The 16,458-nt window shown below is 47.8% G+C and overlaps 1 protein-coding gene across 5 annotated transcripts in view; it reads left to right on the top strand.

Annotated features, from left to right (window-relative positions):
• Window positions 1-1,038: 1,038 nt before the first annotated feature.
• The window catches only part of LOC143817273 (deuterosome assembly protein 1-like), a 62,359-nt gene continuing 46,939 nt past the window's right edge, over window positions 1,039-16,458 (top strand). For 4 of the 5 annotated variants that reach the window (XR_013224098.1, XR_013224099.1, XM_077298531.1 and 1 more), the window contains exons 1-4: window positions 1,154-1,277; window positions 2,930-2,981; window positions 5,228-5,399; window positions 8,688-8,783. Coding sequence is in view for 3 of the 5 variants with exons in the window: in XM_077298531.1 (XP_077154646.1) it covers window positions 2,932-2,981; window positions 5,228-5,399; window positions 8,688-8,783 (318 nt within the window). In the remaining 2 variants the exon portion in view is untranslated. Of the gene's footprint in view, window positions 1,090-1,153; window positions 1,278-2,929; window positions 2,982-5,227; window positions 5,400-8,687; window positions 8,784-16,458 lie in introns of those variants that run through there. The other variant, XM_077298532.1, reaches the window with a different exon arrangement.

Genomic DNA, 16,458 nt, shown 5'->3' with positions numbered 1-16,458 from the left:
AAAAGGAGATAAAGCCAGTAGGAGTCATGCCCCGAGATCGGCAACATCCTACTGAGGCGCGTAGCCGGAACACCGAGGAAGTATTGGGCTCCAAGCAATACTTCAAACAGCGGCAGGACAGTTGATTATAGGTTGGCTGTCTCACCTAAATCACCTAAGCAGACATAGGGGGCAATTGTGGGAGAGGGGCGTCACTAGGGTCCCGGAAGAACTCCAGGCCTACCCGTCATACAGGTGCGTCCTATCCATATCATCTGGGAGACGAAGAAGAACATCAGAATCAGTTGTGAGGGAACATCAGAAACAGACACAACAGTTGTGAGGACTATCCCGTGGTGCTGAGCAGGGAAGTACTACAACACACAGGCGCTAGAAGGTAGGCTACTGATTTCCACCTGCAAAGGGAACTCTGGATGTGCCATCGGACCGGCCGAACTCAGACAGCCCTGTTAGCAGTGCTCTGGATTAAGGATCCTGAAGCCTTCAGTAAAGAGGTAAAGAGACTGCAACCCTGTGTCCTCATTATTCATCGCGCCTCGCACCACACACCATCACCTTTCATTGGACGCCCCTTAGCAGGGTCACGGACCGGGTCTAGCCACCGTGACAACCCCAGGACCGAGACAGAGAGGCCCAGTACCGAGTACCCCGCGGCCCTGCGTCTGGGGGCGCTCCAGGAGCGCATGACATCACTGCCACGCACCGTCAGTCACGTGCCGCCAGCATAGGTTATGGGCCTCTGATTGGCTGGCAGCATGTAATGCAGCGCACAGACCTGGCGGGTCAGCTGGAGTTTGCGCTTGCGTTGACGGACCCCTCATAGTGAGAGCAGAGTGATGCTACTTCCCCCTTCACAGAATAAGTAGCTGCAGATTTGCATATATAATTATAGATGTGTATAAAATGATAGTAATAAAAAAATATATAAAAATACAACACACAGGAAGGTATGTCGTTTCGCAAAGCGATGTATTTTGTCTCTCATCACTTACCGTCGCTGTCCGTCGTCGCTAAGGCAACAGATGGCGTCGTCCACATGGGGTTTATAACAGCCAGTTTAGGAACGGGGCGTGGTTAACTGCCGTACAGGTGCGTTGATAGGATGGGGAGTTCGGTGGGTGGCATCATAGAGGTACAGTTTACGCTAAGGGGGCGTGGTTAAGCTGACAGGTAGGCGTGGTTACGCCCCGGCGGCAGCTCTGGCGCGGATACGCTGTAGTGTGAGTGCGGGGCAGAGCGGGGTCGGTCATTCCCGGGGGAGAGCGCCTGATACGAAGGTACGGGGTCTGCAGGGTATTCTGGGAATTGTAGTTCTTGCAGTACGTTCTCTATCACTGACCCGGTCACCACGATGCTGCTATCTGCACATGATGTCCTTGCTGCATGGCAGGAGGCAGGTGACGCTTTGTTTTTTTGGGGCAAGTTGTGATTTTAAAGGGGATGTCGTCATTTGGGGACAATTATTGTTATAGTTTCCTTAAATCCATGTATTTGGGGCTAACAATCATATATTTACAGTTGAGGTTCATTACAAAATTTTGCACAATTTTTGGCTTTTCCATTGTTTGTAGTCTGACAACAGGTAAGAATAAGAGAGGTTCTAGTTGCACCCTCTCCTGTCGGAGCATCAGATGAACAAAAGCTCACTGACAGATCCTCTGATAACTCATTCTGCAGCCGGACGCGACGGAAAGTAATCGGTGCAGAATGTGTCATGAATCCCTATAACCATGATGATTTTTAGCCTCAAATGCATGAAATTAAGAGGAAAAAAGAAAACTATTGTCCCCAAAGGTGTACAATCCCTTTAAGTCTCTTGGACTCAATCTGACAGCTTGTAATGTTAGTGGGTTCCACTAGGGTGTTCCTCTCACAAGATTCCCAGACTTGAGGGTGCGCGGGCGCAGTTCCCACCTTGAGTCCCCCCACATCTGAGTCTCTTCGTTGAGATTCTTTCCCCAAGTTTGGGGTCCCATAGTTGGGTTTTGGTTCTCAAATAACCTCCCCCCTCCATGAGACAAAGAGTCTTGTAGTTACTCCCCGGGTCCCACTCTACCGAATCACTGAGCCCCGTAGTTGGCTTCCCCTGAGTTGCGTTGTGCTTTTCTTGAGGAATTTTGGACACCCTACTCCTAGACCCAATGTCTGAGGGTTAGGCTTCCCTGGGTCACATGGTTAAATTATTGGGCGGAAGGTCGCTGGTCATTCTTGGGGAGGAAGGTTGCGCCGCAAGCTGGAGGCAAGAAGTCGTGGGGCAAGCTGGGGGCATAAGGGTGCGTGGCAAGCTGGGGGCGTAAGGTCGTGGGGCAAGCTGGGGGCGTAAGGGTGCGTGGCAAGCTGGGGGCGTAAGGTCGTGGGGCAAGCTGGGGGCATAAGGGTGCGGGTCAAGCTGGGGGCGTAAGGGCGTGGGGCAAGTCGAGGGCTTAAGGGTGCGTGGCAAGCCGGGGGCGTAAGGGTGCGGGTCAAGCTGGGGGGGCGTAAGGGTGCGGGTCAAGCTGGGGGCGTAAGGGAGCGTGGCAAGCTGGGGGGTGCGTGTCAAGCTGGGGGCGTAAGGGTGCGGGTCAAGCTGGGGGCGTAAGGACGCACTGCCAGCTGCTGCAGACCTTTATGGAAAGGATGACTGTAAATCGATGGTGGACTGTAAGCTTCCGTTCTATGAAGAGGTTCTGCAGAAGCTGAGGTTAGAAGAAGTAATGTACTTTGTTCCGTAGCTGCGCTTGTGCTGTAATTCGCAGCCGTGTGTATGACGATCGATTGATCACCGAAATACAAGAGCAGATCTACAAATTAGATGTTTGTGGGAGGAATCTGCGGGACTGAGCCACCATCTGATGGGTATGGGGGATCCCGACTTGCCCCTAACTGCCAAACAAGCTAATGGCCAGTCGCTGTCTTGTGGCCTTGATGTGTTCATTGTGTTTCCTTCTAGCAATGGACGTGACCCAGCAGCGGGTGGTCTTCCAGAAGTACCAGACAATGGGGTGAGTGCCGGGTCCTGCTGACATCACACATCACAATCATCTCCGGTGTTAGGGTATGTGTGCACGTTGAGTATTTCCTTGCAGAAATTTCTGCAAGGTTTCTGCATCTCTTGGCAGGAAAAATGCTACGGCAAACATAGACATAGGGTCCCCCTATAAAATCTGACCAGCAAAGGCTAGGCAGACAGCTGCGGGCTGCTATTGATAGCCTAGGAAGGGGCCATGGATATCGGCCCCCTCCCAGACTAAAAACATCAGCTCTCAGCCGTCCCAGAAAAGGCTCATCTATAAGAAGCGCCAAATCTGGCGCTTAGCTTCGCTCTTCTTACTTGCCCTGTAGCGGTGGCAAGTGGGGTTCATATTTGTGGGGTTGATGTTCACCTTTGTATTGTCAGGTGACATCAATCCCACAGGTTAGTAATGGAGAGGCGTGAATAAGACACCTATCCATTAGTAACCCCATAGTGATATTGTATAAAAACACAGACACCAGAATAAAGTCCTTTATTTGAAATAATGACACAGACTCCTTTAATGAATCTTAATTAAACCATACTCTCTGAACGCCTAATCCACCGAAGCCAACGTCTCCTGTAACAAAAATAAAATAATAAACCACAATATTCATCACCTATCAGAGAAGATAATCCATAATGTCCCACGACGATACTGATCACTTTGTGAGCAGTCACTGATATGACTGCTCTCAAAGACAGCTGGATATACACTGACACAGGAGGTAATCACTCCCGCAGTGTATCACTGAGCTGCCGTGAGAAAGTTCTCACGCAGCGGTGCCATAAGTGACAGCATCGGAGCTGATGAACTCTGGTGAACTTTCACAGCATCTCAGTGATCCACTGCGGGAGCGATTACCTCCTGGCAGTGTACCGCCGGCGGCCGGGTAGAGCGGTCACATATCCCGATGTGACTGCTCTACACGTGAGATTGCTGTGGGCCACTCGGGATTACGTGGACTACGGCGGACAGGTGAGTTAATGTGGTTTATTTTACATTATTTCTAGGAGACAAGGGCTTCGGGGATTTGGTGTTAGGTATTTTTATTTGAATATGTATGCAATTATTATTATTATTTTTTTTCATCTGTGAGCACAGGCGCCGGCATATGAGTTTACGTTCCCATCAGTGGCACCTGCAGTGACGGCAGTGGAGCAGAGGGCGGACTTTAACAACGGCTTCTTTTATTTATCATGGTAGCTTTTACTAAAGAGCAGAAAACCCCTTTAAGTCTCCGCTCACACCTGTCAGATTTGGCACGGAGCACAACCCGCACCCCACGACTGTGTGCGGCTTTACACAACCGGTCAGCTGCATCGGAAAATATCCATTTGGATTTTTATGACACGTAAAATAAGTATCACGCTCCCAATTTTCGGATCCCATGAAGCCCCTGCGAGCAATGGACCCTTGTGGCTCCTCTATAAATTGGGCATTTTCCTGGAGGCAGCGCTGCCCCCTCATAAGTGCTCCCGGCTTATAGTTATTTTATAATAACGTATTATGGCCCGTTTCATCATTTGTGTTTTTTTTATTAACGCCAAATTCCTCAAAATTTCTTGGGCTCCATGTACCCGCCAACTGTGGCAATGTCTGAATAAATGAAACACGTTCTTTTTTTTATGACAAATTCTTGTATTTTTGCCTTTTAACCTTTTTTTTTTTCTGCGACTTTTTAGTACAAAAGGTCACATATCGCGCCACAATGTCTGAGAACTAGACCCAAAATTTTCCCATGTTCATAAAATGACCGGAATATATTTGCGCCAAAATTTTGCGACTTTTTCTTTGCAAAACTGCTATTATATGAATCAGCCGAAAACATCTGGAAATCTGGAGACCCCCAAACGACACCCACTGCCCACAATCTTGAACAAAAAGAAAAAAAACAACAAAGGAACACGTAAAATGGACTTTCAAAAGGCGCCAATGAAAAACAGGCGAAAATCAAGTAGAGAAAAAAAGTGCAAATTAAATTAACTGGGCCCTATGTGTCTGAATCCCTCAGTTTTTTTCAATATGGCTGCTTGTTGTCAGTGAATGGAAACCTTCTCACTCTGAAGCTGGGAAACAACAGTAATGTATGAATGGGTCAAATACTTTCTAGAGGTGAATATGAAGCGCTGCAGTGTAAAGCATGGTGGATCAGGATTTCTTTCCGACTTCAGCTAGGATTGTGATGAAACCCTTTTTTGCATAGAATTTGAACAGTTTCCTTTGTATCGCAGTGACTCCTCCTGTGAGAACGAGCTGGAGGAGCTGATGCACCAGATCGACATCATGGTGAATAGTAAGAAGGAGGAGTGGGAGAAGCAGGTCCTGGTGCTGGAGCAGAGGCTGCAGGCTCAGGAGCTGGAGCTGACCACAACCCGATGTGCCTTGGATCAGAAGGACTGTGAGGTAATGGAGTATTGGGTCACGCATTGTAATATTATCGTATGCAAACTAGCTCTTCTCCAGAAGGAGAAAACTACCTGAAATGACACCTACACGTAGGTGCCCTGTATGTCTGTCCCAGTGCACATACTTCTAGACAACTTGATATCTTTTGATAATGTGATTAATGTACAAATCTGTAAATCACGTTTTGTATGAATCATTAATGAATAATAAAATCATAGGGTATCAACAACGAGGCGTCTCCCTTCTGTGTCACTTACTGTCCACCGCTGGTAGTCAAGTGTACATCTACAGCTAGCGGGGGCTGGCCTTCATCTACAGCTAGCGGGGGCTGGTCTTTATCTACAGGAAGCGGGGGCGGGTCCTTATCTACAGCAAGCGGGGGCTGGTCTTTATCTACAGCAAGCGGGGGCTGGTCTTTATCTACAGGAAGCGGGGGCGGGTCCTTATCTACAGCAAGCGGGGGCTGGTCTTTATCTACAGGAAGCGGGGGCTGGTCTTTATCTACAGTAAGCGGGGGCTGGTCCTTATCTACAGCAAGCGAGGGCTGGTCTTTATCTACAGGAAGCGGGGGCTGGTCTTTATCTACAGGAAGCGGGGGCTGGTCTTTATCTACAGTAAGCGGGGGCTTGTCCTTATCTACAGCAAGCGAGGGCTGGTCTTTATCTACAGGAAGCGGGGGCTGGTCTTTATCTACAGGAAGCGGGGGCTGGTCTTTATCTACAGGAAGCGGGGGCTTGTCCTTATCTACAGCAAGTGAGGGCTGGTCTTTATCTACAGGAAGCGGGGGCTGGTCTTTGACTTTATCTACAGGAAGCGGGGACAGGTCTTTATCTACAGCAAGCGGGGGCTGGTCTTTATCTACAGGAAGCGGGGGCAGGTCCTTATCTACAGGAAGCGGGGGCAGGTCCTTATCTACAGGAAGCGGGGTCGGGTCCTTATCTACAGCAAGCGAGGGCTGGTCTTTATCTACAGGAAGCGGGGGCTGGTCTTTGACTTTATCTACAGGAAGCGGAGGCTGGTCTTTATCTACAGCAAGCGGGGGCTGGTCTTTGTCTACAGGAAGCAGGAGCTGGTCTTTATAAACAGGAAGCAGGGGCTGGACGTTATCTACAGGAAGCGGGGGCTGGTCTTTATCTACAGGAAGCGGGGGCTGGTGGTTGTCTATCTACAGGAAGAGGAGGCTGGTCTTTATTTGCAGAAAGCGGGGGCTGGTTTTTGTCTACAGGAAGCGGGGGCTGGTCTTTGACTTTATCTACAGGAAGCAGGGACAGGTCTTTATCTACAGCAAGCGGGGGCTGGTCTTTATCTACAAGAAGCGGGGACAGGTCTTTATCTACAGCAAGCGGGGGCTGGTCTTTATCTACAGGAAGCGGGGCAGGTCCTTATCTACAGGAAGCGGGGGCAGGTCCTTATCTACAGGAAGCGGGGGCGGGTCCTTATCTACAGCAAGTGAGGGCTGGTCTTTATCTACAGGAAGCGGGGACAGGTCTTTATCTACAGGAAGCGGGGGCTGGTCTTTATCTACAGGAAGCGGGGGATGGTCTTTATCTACAGGAAGCGGGGGCAGGTCCTTATCTACAGGAAGCGGGGGCGGGTCCTTATCTACAGCAAGTGAGGGCTGGTCTTTATCTACAGGAAGCGGGGGCTGGTCTTTATCTACAGGAAGCAGGGACAGGTCTTTATCTACAGCAAGCGGGGGCTGGTCTTTATCTACAGGAAGCGGGGGCAGGTCCTTATCTACAGGAAGCGGGGGCGGGTCCTTATCTACAGCAAGTGAGGGCTGGTCTTTATCTACAGGAAGCGGGGGCTGGTCTTTGACTTTATCTACAGGAAGCGGGGACAGGTCTTTATCTACAGCAAGCGGGGGCTGGTTTTTATCTACAGGAAGTGGGGGCGGGTCCTTATCTACAGCAAGCGGGGGCTGGTCTTTGTCTACAGGAAGCAGGAGCTGGTCTTTATATACAGGAAGCAGGAGCTGGTCTTTATATACAGGAAGCAGGGGCTGGACGTTATCTACAGGAAGCGGAGGCTGGTCTTTATTTGCAGAAAGCGGGGGCTGGTCTTTGTCTTTCTACAGGAAGCGGGGGCTGGTCTCTGTTTCTACAGGAAGCGGGGGCTGGTCTTTGTCTTTCTACAGGAATCGGGGGCTGGTCTTTATCTACAGGAAGCAGGAGCTGGTCTTTATATACAGGAAGCGGGGCTGGTCTTTGTCTTTGTACAGGAAGCTGGTTTTTGTCTTTCCTAGATGAATCGGGGAGAAGGTTTTTGTACTTTCTAGGGGAAGAGGGAGCTGGTCTTTCTTTGCCTTTCTTCATGGGGTAGGTCTTTGACTTTCTACTGGAACAGGAGCGAGTTTTTTACTTTCTAGAGGGAGCTGCTCTTTGACATTTTTCAGGACGTGAGGTTGGGTCTTTGACTTTCTGCAGGGATCTGCGGCTGGTGTTTGACTTTCTACCAGAAGTGGGGACATGTCTTTCTTTGACATTTTACAGTGAGTTGGGGGTGCACCCAGTTTATTCTTATTGTGGGGTGGTGACGGCAGCAAAGTAAGAATTTCTGATGCTCTTTGTTTAACAAAATTTGAAGGTAATCATGAGTTATCCTGAATTCTACCTCTTCCTATAATAGGAGACAATATTGTTCCTTCTGGAGGAGAAGTAATTTGCATACTTTTTCCCAGGGAGCATTGCATGTGAGACTCCCAACACTTGATTGAATACACTTGGTGATGACATTGCTTTGGGGCTACTGGTCAGAAGAGGCGCTGGGGACGCCGGCAGGTAGGGGAGGGTTCGCAGGGCTCTGGTCCGGTGAACACAGGCTACTGACTTGCCCTCTGGACCAAGGTCCCATGAATCTCGTTAGATGCAGCTTCACTTCTGGTCCTGTGCAGAACACACAACAACGTTTCCTATGTCGTCACGTGAAGGGGGCTGGCTCGCTGCCTGTTTCAATAGCCGCCAAACCCACCCCTTTCTTTATTCGTGCATCAGCCATGGCAGAAAATGTATTTGGCATAGGTATTGAGATGAGTCCCCAGCCAGCCCCCTCCACACACTGCTCCGGTCACATGCTGTATCCCGTAGAACATAGGAGGAGAAGTGACGCTGCTACGACCTGGGATGAGGCGACATCAGATCAGTGATCCCCAGGACAAAGGTTTCCATCCATCCGAATGCCTCATCACATACGACCCAGGAGCCTCCTTACATATTGGCTAATTATAAAAGACAACTTATATCCTTCTACTGTTTTTTTTTGTTTGTTTTTTTTTTTTAACCTTAGATCGGGGTCCTCTCGAAAAAGTTGGAAGAAGCAGAGAAGAGACGGCATGAAGTCGTCCAAAACTACGAGACGCAGCTGGAAGCACTGAAAAATCAGGTAGGAGAGGGGAAAAAGCACAGAAAACAGCCGCCCTTATCAACTGCAGGTCACAGATGAGGGACACAGCACCCCGTGATAAAGCAGAATAGTGAGTGCAGCTCTGGGGTATAATACAGGATGGAACTCAGGATCAGTAATGTATGTACACAGTGACTGCACCAGCAGAATAGTGAGTGCAGCTCTGGGGTAGAATACAGGATGTAACTCAGGATCAGTAATGTAATGTATGTACACAGTGACTGCACCAGCAGAATAGTGAGTGCAGCTCTGGAGTATAATACAGGATGTAACTCAGGATCAGTAATGTATGTACACAGTGACTGCACCAGCAGAATAGTGAGTGCAGCTCTGGGATATAATACAGGGTGTAACTCAGGATCAGTAATGTAATGTATGTACACAGTGACTGCACCGGCAGAATAGTGAGCGCAGCTCTGGGGTAAAATACCGGATGTAACTCAGGATCAGTAATGTAATGTATGTACACAGTGACTGCACCAGCAGAATAGTGAGTGCAGCTCTGGAGTATAATACAGGATGTAACTCAGGATCAGTAATGTAATGTATGTACACAGTGACTGCACCAGCAGAATAGAGAGTGCAGCTCTGGGGTATAATACAGGATGTAACTCAGGATCAGTAATGTAATGTATGTACACAGTGACTGCACCAGCAGAATAGTGAGTGCAGCTCTGGGGTATAATACAGGATGGTAACTCAGGATCAGTAATGTAATGTATGTACACAATGACTGCACCAGCAGAATAGTGAGTGCAGCTCGGGTATAATACAGGATGTAACTCATGATCAGTAATGTATGTACACAGTGACTGCACCAGGAGAATAGTGAGTCCAGCTCTGGAGTATAATACAGGATGTAACTCAGGATCAGTAATGTAATGTATGTACACAGTGACTGCACCAGCAGAATAGAGAGTGCAGCTCTGGAGTATAATACAGAATGTAACTCAGGATCAGTAATGTAATGTATGTACACAGAGACTGCACCAGCAGAATAGTGAGTGCAGCTCTGGGGTATAATACAGGATGTAACTCAGGATCAGTAATGTAATGTATGTACACAGTGACTGCACCAGCAGAATAGTGAGTGCAGCTCTGGGGTATAATACAGGATGTAACTCAGGATCAGTAATGTAATGTATGTACACAGAGACTGCACCAGCAGAATAATGAGTGCAGCTCTGGGGTATAATACAGGATGTAACTCAGGATCAGTAATGTAATGTATGTACACAGTGACTGCACCAGCAGAATAGTGAGTGCAGCTCTGGGGTATAATACAGGATGGTAACTCAGGATCAGTAATGTAATGTATGTACACAATGACTGCACCAGCAGAATAGTGAGTGCAGCTCGGGTATAATACAGGATGTAACTCATGATCAGTAATGTATGTACACAGTGACTGCACCAGGACAATAGTGAGTGCAGCTCTGGAGTATAATACAGGATGTAACTCAGGATCAGTAATGTAATGTATGTACACAGAGACTGCACCAGCAGAATAGTGAGTGCAGCTCTGGGGTATAATACAGGATGTAACTCAGGATCAGTAATGTATGTACACAGTGACTGCACCAGCAGAATAGTGAGTGCAGCTCTGGGGTATAATACAGGATGTAACTCAGGATCAGTAATGTAATGTATGTACACAGAGACTGCACCAGCAGAATAGTGAGTGCAGCTCTGGGGTATAATACAGGATGTAACTCAGGATCAGTAATGTATGTACACAGTGACTGCACCAGCAGAATAGTGAGTACAGCTCTGGGGTATAATGCAGGATGTAACTCAGGATCAGTAATGTAATGTATGTACACAGTGACTGCACCAGCAGAATAGTGAGTACAGCTCTGGGGTATAATGCAGGATGTAACTCAGGATCAGTAATGTAATGTATGTACACAGTGACTGCACCAGCAGAATAGTGAGTGCAGCTCTGGAGTATAATACAGGATGTAACTCAGGATCAGTAATGTAATGTATGTACACAGAGACTGCACCAGCAGAATAGTGAGTGCAGCTCTGGAGTATAATACAGGATGTAACTCAGGATCAGTAATGTAATGTATGTACACAGTGACTGCACCAGCAGAATAGTGAGTGCAGCTCTGGGGTATAATACAGGGTGTAACTCAGGATCATTAATGTAATGTATGTACACAGTGACTGCAAATAAAGTAATTATTATTAAAATAATAATTTATATATAAAGTGTTTCTTTATAGGGTAGATTAAACCTGTATGTGAACTTTATTTTTGCCTCAATGAAAAGTTTTTCTTCTTCATGTAGGTTGATTCCCTGGGCCCGTTATGTCACATTCACTTTAGTGGTTCCTCTTTCCCCTATGTAGATAGTTTAGCTGTAACTTTCCCAGTCTCTGTAGGTGCGTCCCAATTGTGAAAATCATAAAATTAAAATAAATTTCCATCATCGGTCACTAGATGGCGCTGAGCTAAAGGAAAATCAATTTTCGTGGTAAGAAAAAAAGAAAATCACGTTTTCCATATAACATATGTGCGTCTAGCACTGGTGTCCGGCCCCTCCAGAAAACCCCTGTGTGCCTGTGTCACTCTTTTTCCCTCGTGGATTTTATAGGCAGCGCGCTAGATTTCAAAATCACCGGTCAGAAAATGTCAGTAGTTCCCACATTAGGAGAAGGTGTCCTGTGGATGGGACAGATGTGGGCACACATGATAAAAACAACTCAAGTTCAATAAAGGAAAAAGTTTTTACAAAGTTTTTCAACTTTACCGAAGTTGAAAAACGTTGTAAAATCTTTTTCCTGTATTGAAGGTATTGCGTTTAAGTTTATAAAGTTTGTAAAAACTTTGTGAAATGATATTACTCCATTACTACTTAATAGAAAAACTTCCTAAGAGCTGAGAAACTTTGTAAAAACTTTTTACCTTTTCTTGAACTTGCGATTTCTCCATAGTCACTAGACGGGGCGAGCGATGAGGAGATTCATTCAGAACCGCTGGACCGAAAGGTTGCAAAATCTCCCCCCAATAACTGCTGACGGACAGGAGGATAATTTACTGCTCTGTCTTCCCTAATATTCTTTTTTTATGATAGCGGTCCCTCTTTTATACAGGTTCTCCCCCTCCCTGGACACAGCGCTGGCTCTCTGCCACTGATCATTAATAAAGTCTCAACTACAGCTCGCATCACCGCTGCAGACAATCACTGAGCTCAACCCTGATATGCTGATTGGCTGCAGTGGTGAAGTGACCAGTATTCGTGACTGCAACCAAAACACAGAGACCGGAGCATTGGCAGGGAGGCAGTGCTGGATTTAGGAAAGGGTTAATTACCTGCTCTATTTGGGTGTTTATATTTTTAAAAAAGTTCTGGGGTCCCCTTTTATTATAGTGGAAAACCTCATTAACAAGGTGCAGGACGCGCTGGTAGTGATCACTAGGGTTGAGCGACTTTCATTTTTTTAAGGTCGAGTCGGGTTTTGTGAAACCCGACTTTGTCCAGAGTCGAGTCGAGTGCAGTCGGCCGATTATCGCGAAAAGTCGGGGATCGACCGAAACACGAAACCCAATGCAAGTCAATGGGGAACCATAGTCGGCATTGAGTGGAGGCCAGGAAAACACCTACAGTGCCCATTTTAATGCCAAAAACATCCATTCTTGTTTCTGAAGCTTGTCAATCTTAATTAACTTTATAATAATAGTTGGGCATTGGAACTTGGGGGTCATTTGGCAAAAGTTGTGGGGGGTAGGGCTGGTTCAAGGCTTTAGTGGGCCTAGGAAATGTGGACTACGTCACGGCGGTGGAGCAGGGAGAGGTAAGTATTTCAACGTTGCAAGTGCTGTGATCCTGAGCAAGCAGGGGGGGGCCCACTCGTTCACATTGGCACTGGCACAGGGCCCCTCAAAGTACAGCGGTGTGTTTGCACGGCGGGGGCGCCTCCCACCAGCAGCGACACTTTTGCATACTCTGAGGGGCCCTGTGCCAGTGACGTCGCCAACAAGTATGCCCCCCCCACCTGATGAAGGAACCTGCACTTTCATCTGCACCTTCCTCTTTGTCCCTGTGTAAGGTGGTATAACATGCGGGAAGGGGAACCTGACTTTCAGCAGGGTCAGATTCTGGCTGTGTAGAGTACAAGGGGAATGTAGTGGTCTAGGTCAATGTACCAGCAGACTCATCTAGCAGTGGCTGGGCAATGGGCAGGATGAGGAGGAAACAGATATAGGGCCAAAGAATAAAGTAGGCTAAATGCAGTTCAAAATTGGTAACAGGACTAAACAGGCGGCATTGCTTTGTTCAGTGGAGTAGCAAACCCAGGAGCAGCAGACACTGTTTTAAGGGCCCAAACACACTAATAGGCCAAATGCAGTTTAATATCTGATAGTATAGGGCGAAAGCCAGAAGGTAGAAGGTCAGCTGTATTCAGTTGAGGGCAACACCAGGGAGGGGCAGACACCGTTAGTAGGCCGGAACCACCAATTTTTAAAAACACAGCACTTAATGAGAGCCAGAAGGTTGAAGCACAGCTGTATTCAGTTGAGGACAAACACCAGGCAGGGGCAGACACCGTTAGTAGGCCCTAAACACCATTTTTTAATTTAAACACAGCACTTAATGAGAGCCAGAAGGTTGAAGCTCAGCTTTATTCAGTTGAGGGCAAACACCAGGGAGGGGCAGACACCGTTAGTAGGCCGTAACCAAAGTTGAATGCCAAATGCAGTTTAATTTCTGATACTATAGGCCGAAAGCCAGAAGGTGTAAGCTCCGATTTAGACAGTGGAGGACAATTTGAATTAGGGACTGCAGACAGACTTAGTAGGCTGTCCCCTGTGGACCATGCATCCACCACATTAACCCATTGCGCCGTAATGGACACGTAATCTTCCGTGGCCATGCCTACAGGTCCATGCGTCTGTTGTCAGGTGCACCTTTGTACTCACAGATTGCCAGAGTGCATGGACAATGCGGTCTTTTACATGCTGGTGGAGGGGTGGGATGGCTTTTCTCGCAAAAGAAGTGTCGACTGGTTAGCTTGTAGCGTGGTACAGCGTAGTCCATCATGGCCTTATTAATAGTAAATAAAATATATAACTAGGCTCTATGAACTTTTAAATAGGTTCCAGGGGTACGCGGGCAGCATTGGTGTGGTCAGTGGAGGAGTATTGCAAGTAGGGGCCGCACACAGGCTATCAAAGGCCTAAAATAAAAAACAATAGGCAGGCATGGCAGTTTAAAATCGGTTACATGGATACACAGGCAGGCAGCATTGTGGTCAGTGGAGGAGTATTGCAAGTAGGGGCCGCAGACAGGCTATCAAAGGCCTAAAATAACAAACAATAGGCAGGCATGGCAGTTTTACATCGGTTACATGGATACACAGGCAGGCAGCATTGTGGTCAGTGGAGGAGTATTGCAAGGAGTGTCTGACACAGTTAGTACTCCAAAAAAAAAAAAAAATTTAATGTCTCGCAAAACAACTATAAGTAAAAAAAGGGTGGCATGCTTAGGTACAGGGGTGGGCTCATCTGCAGAGTTTATGACAAAGTAATTTGGCAGTAAATTAGTATTTACTGGTGTCAATATAGGACACTGACCCAGACTACTTTAACTAGCATCATAGATGTCAACAAATTGGTATTGTTTGTCAGTGCCAGGCATTGAATGATGTCAGCGCATAGACTAAACATTGGTGGAGCTGTGCGAGATAATTTTGCACGTGGTAGAGCACAGTTTGAGCTGGGGGGGGGGGGACTCTCTTGTGGCCGGCGGTACCGTCCAAGGGCCCCTTATGTTACAACGGCGTGTCTGACGTTGGGTGCGCACCACCACCGCCAGAGACACTACATTGTACTATGAGGGACCCAGTGGCAGTGCCGTCGACCAAAAGCAAGCACACCCACCTCTTCAGACAAACGGCACTGTAACGGGTGCTTGCGCCAAGTGGCGAGACAACGGCCCCGTGGGTGGATTTTTCCCATTGGGGGAGGTGTAAACATGTCGTATGCTGGACAAACAGCTGCTGCAAATTAACAGATTGGAACACTCAGTAAGACCAGTCCACATGCAAGACCTTTTTATAGGAAAGCTAGGTGTCAGCCGGGAAAGGTGGGGCAAAATAATTTGAAATCCAGGAGTGGTTCATTTTAATAAAGGTGAGATCATCCACATTTTGGGTAGCCAGACGAGTCCTTTTTTCGGTTAATATTGAACCAGCAGCACTGAATACTCTTTCTGATAGGACACTTGCTGCCGGGCAAGCGAGCTCCTGCAACGCATATTCTGCCAATTCAGGCCAGGTGTCTAATTTGGATGCCCAAATGGGAATGACGGTTGAGGGAGAACATCAATAAGGGCTGAAAAATAGTTAGTAACCATACTGGACAAATGTTGTCTCCTGTCACTTTGAATGGATGCTGCAGTACCTGTCCTGTCTGCGGTCATTGCGAAATCACTCCACAACCTGGTCAGAAAACCCCTCTGTCCAACGCCACTTCTGATCTGTGCACCTCTAAAGGTACCTTCACACGAAGCGACGCTGCAGCGATAGTGACAACGATGCCGATCGCTGCAGCGTCGCTGTTTGGTCGCTGGAGAGCTGTCACACAGACCGCTCTCCAGCGACCAACGATGCCGAGGTCCCCAGGTAACCAGGGTAAACATCGGGTTGCTAAGCGCAGGGCAGCGCTTAGTAACCCGATGTTTACCCTGGTTACCAGCGTAAAATGTAAAAAAAACAAACACTACATACTTACATGCGTCCCCCGGCGTCCGCTTCCTGCACTGTGTGAGCGCCGGCAGTAGCAGGGCACAGCGGTGACGTCACCGCTGTGCTTTCACTTTCACTTTGCGGCGCTCAGTCAGTGTGGGAAGCGGACGCCGGGGGACGCATGTAAGTATGTAGTGTTTGGTTTTTTTACATTTTACGCTGGTAACCAGGGTAAACATCGGGTTACTAAGCGCGGCCCTGCGCTTAGTAACCCGATGTTTACCCTGGTTACCAGTGTAAAATATCGCTGGTATCGTTGCTTTTGCTGTCAAACACAACGATACACGGCGATCGGACGACCAAATAAAGTTCTGAACTTTATTCAGCGACCAGCGACATCACAGCAGGATCCTGATCGCTGCTGCGTGTCAAACTAAACCATATCGCTAGCCAGGACGCTGCAACGTCACGGATCGCTAGCGATATCGTTACAAAGTCGTTTCGTGTGAAGGTACCTTAACACCTCTGCCCTGTAGCCCCCTGCAGCTCGTGTGAGAACCATCACCGGCGCTGTGTGCTGGGAATGCCTGAATCAAACGGTCTACAAGAGTAGCTTGTTTGGTTACTAATATTTGTTCGAGGTTCTCATGTGGCATAATATTTTGCAATTTGCCTTTATAGCGAGGGTCAAGGATGCAGGCCAACCAGTAATCGTCATCGCTCATCATTTTAATAATGCGTGTGTCCCTTTTGAGGGTACGTAAGGCATAATCCGCCATGTGGGCCAAAGTTCCAGTTGTCAAATCTGCGGTTGTGCTGGTTTGAGGGGCAGTTACAGGCAAATCTACGTCACTTGTCTCCCTTAAAAAAACAGAACCCGGCCTTGCAACGCCACTAATTTCTGTTGGCCCAGGAGAAGCTTCCTCATTCAAAAAGTACTCATCCCCATCATCCTCCTC

The sequence above is a fragment of the Ranitomeya variabilis genome, chromosome 3 (genome assembly GCF_051348905.1).
Source record: "Ranitomeya variabilis isolate aRanVar5 chromosome 3, aRanVar5.hap1, whole genome shotgun sequence".
Classification (NCBI taxonomy): domain Eukaryota; kingdom Metazoa; phylum Chordata; class Amphibia; order Anura; family Dendrobatidae; genus Ranitomeya; species Ranitomeya variabilis.
The sequence above is the reverse complement of the archived record's forward strand: the minus strand, read 5'-3'. Positions and strand labels throughout refer to the sequence as shown.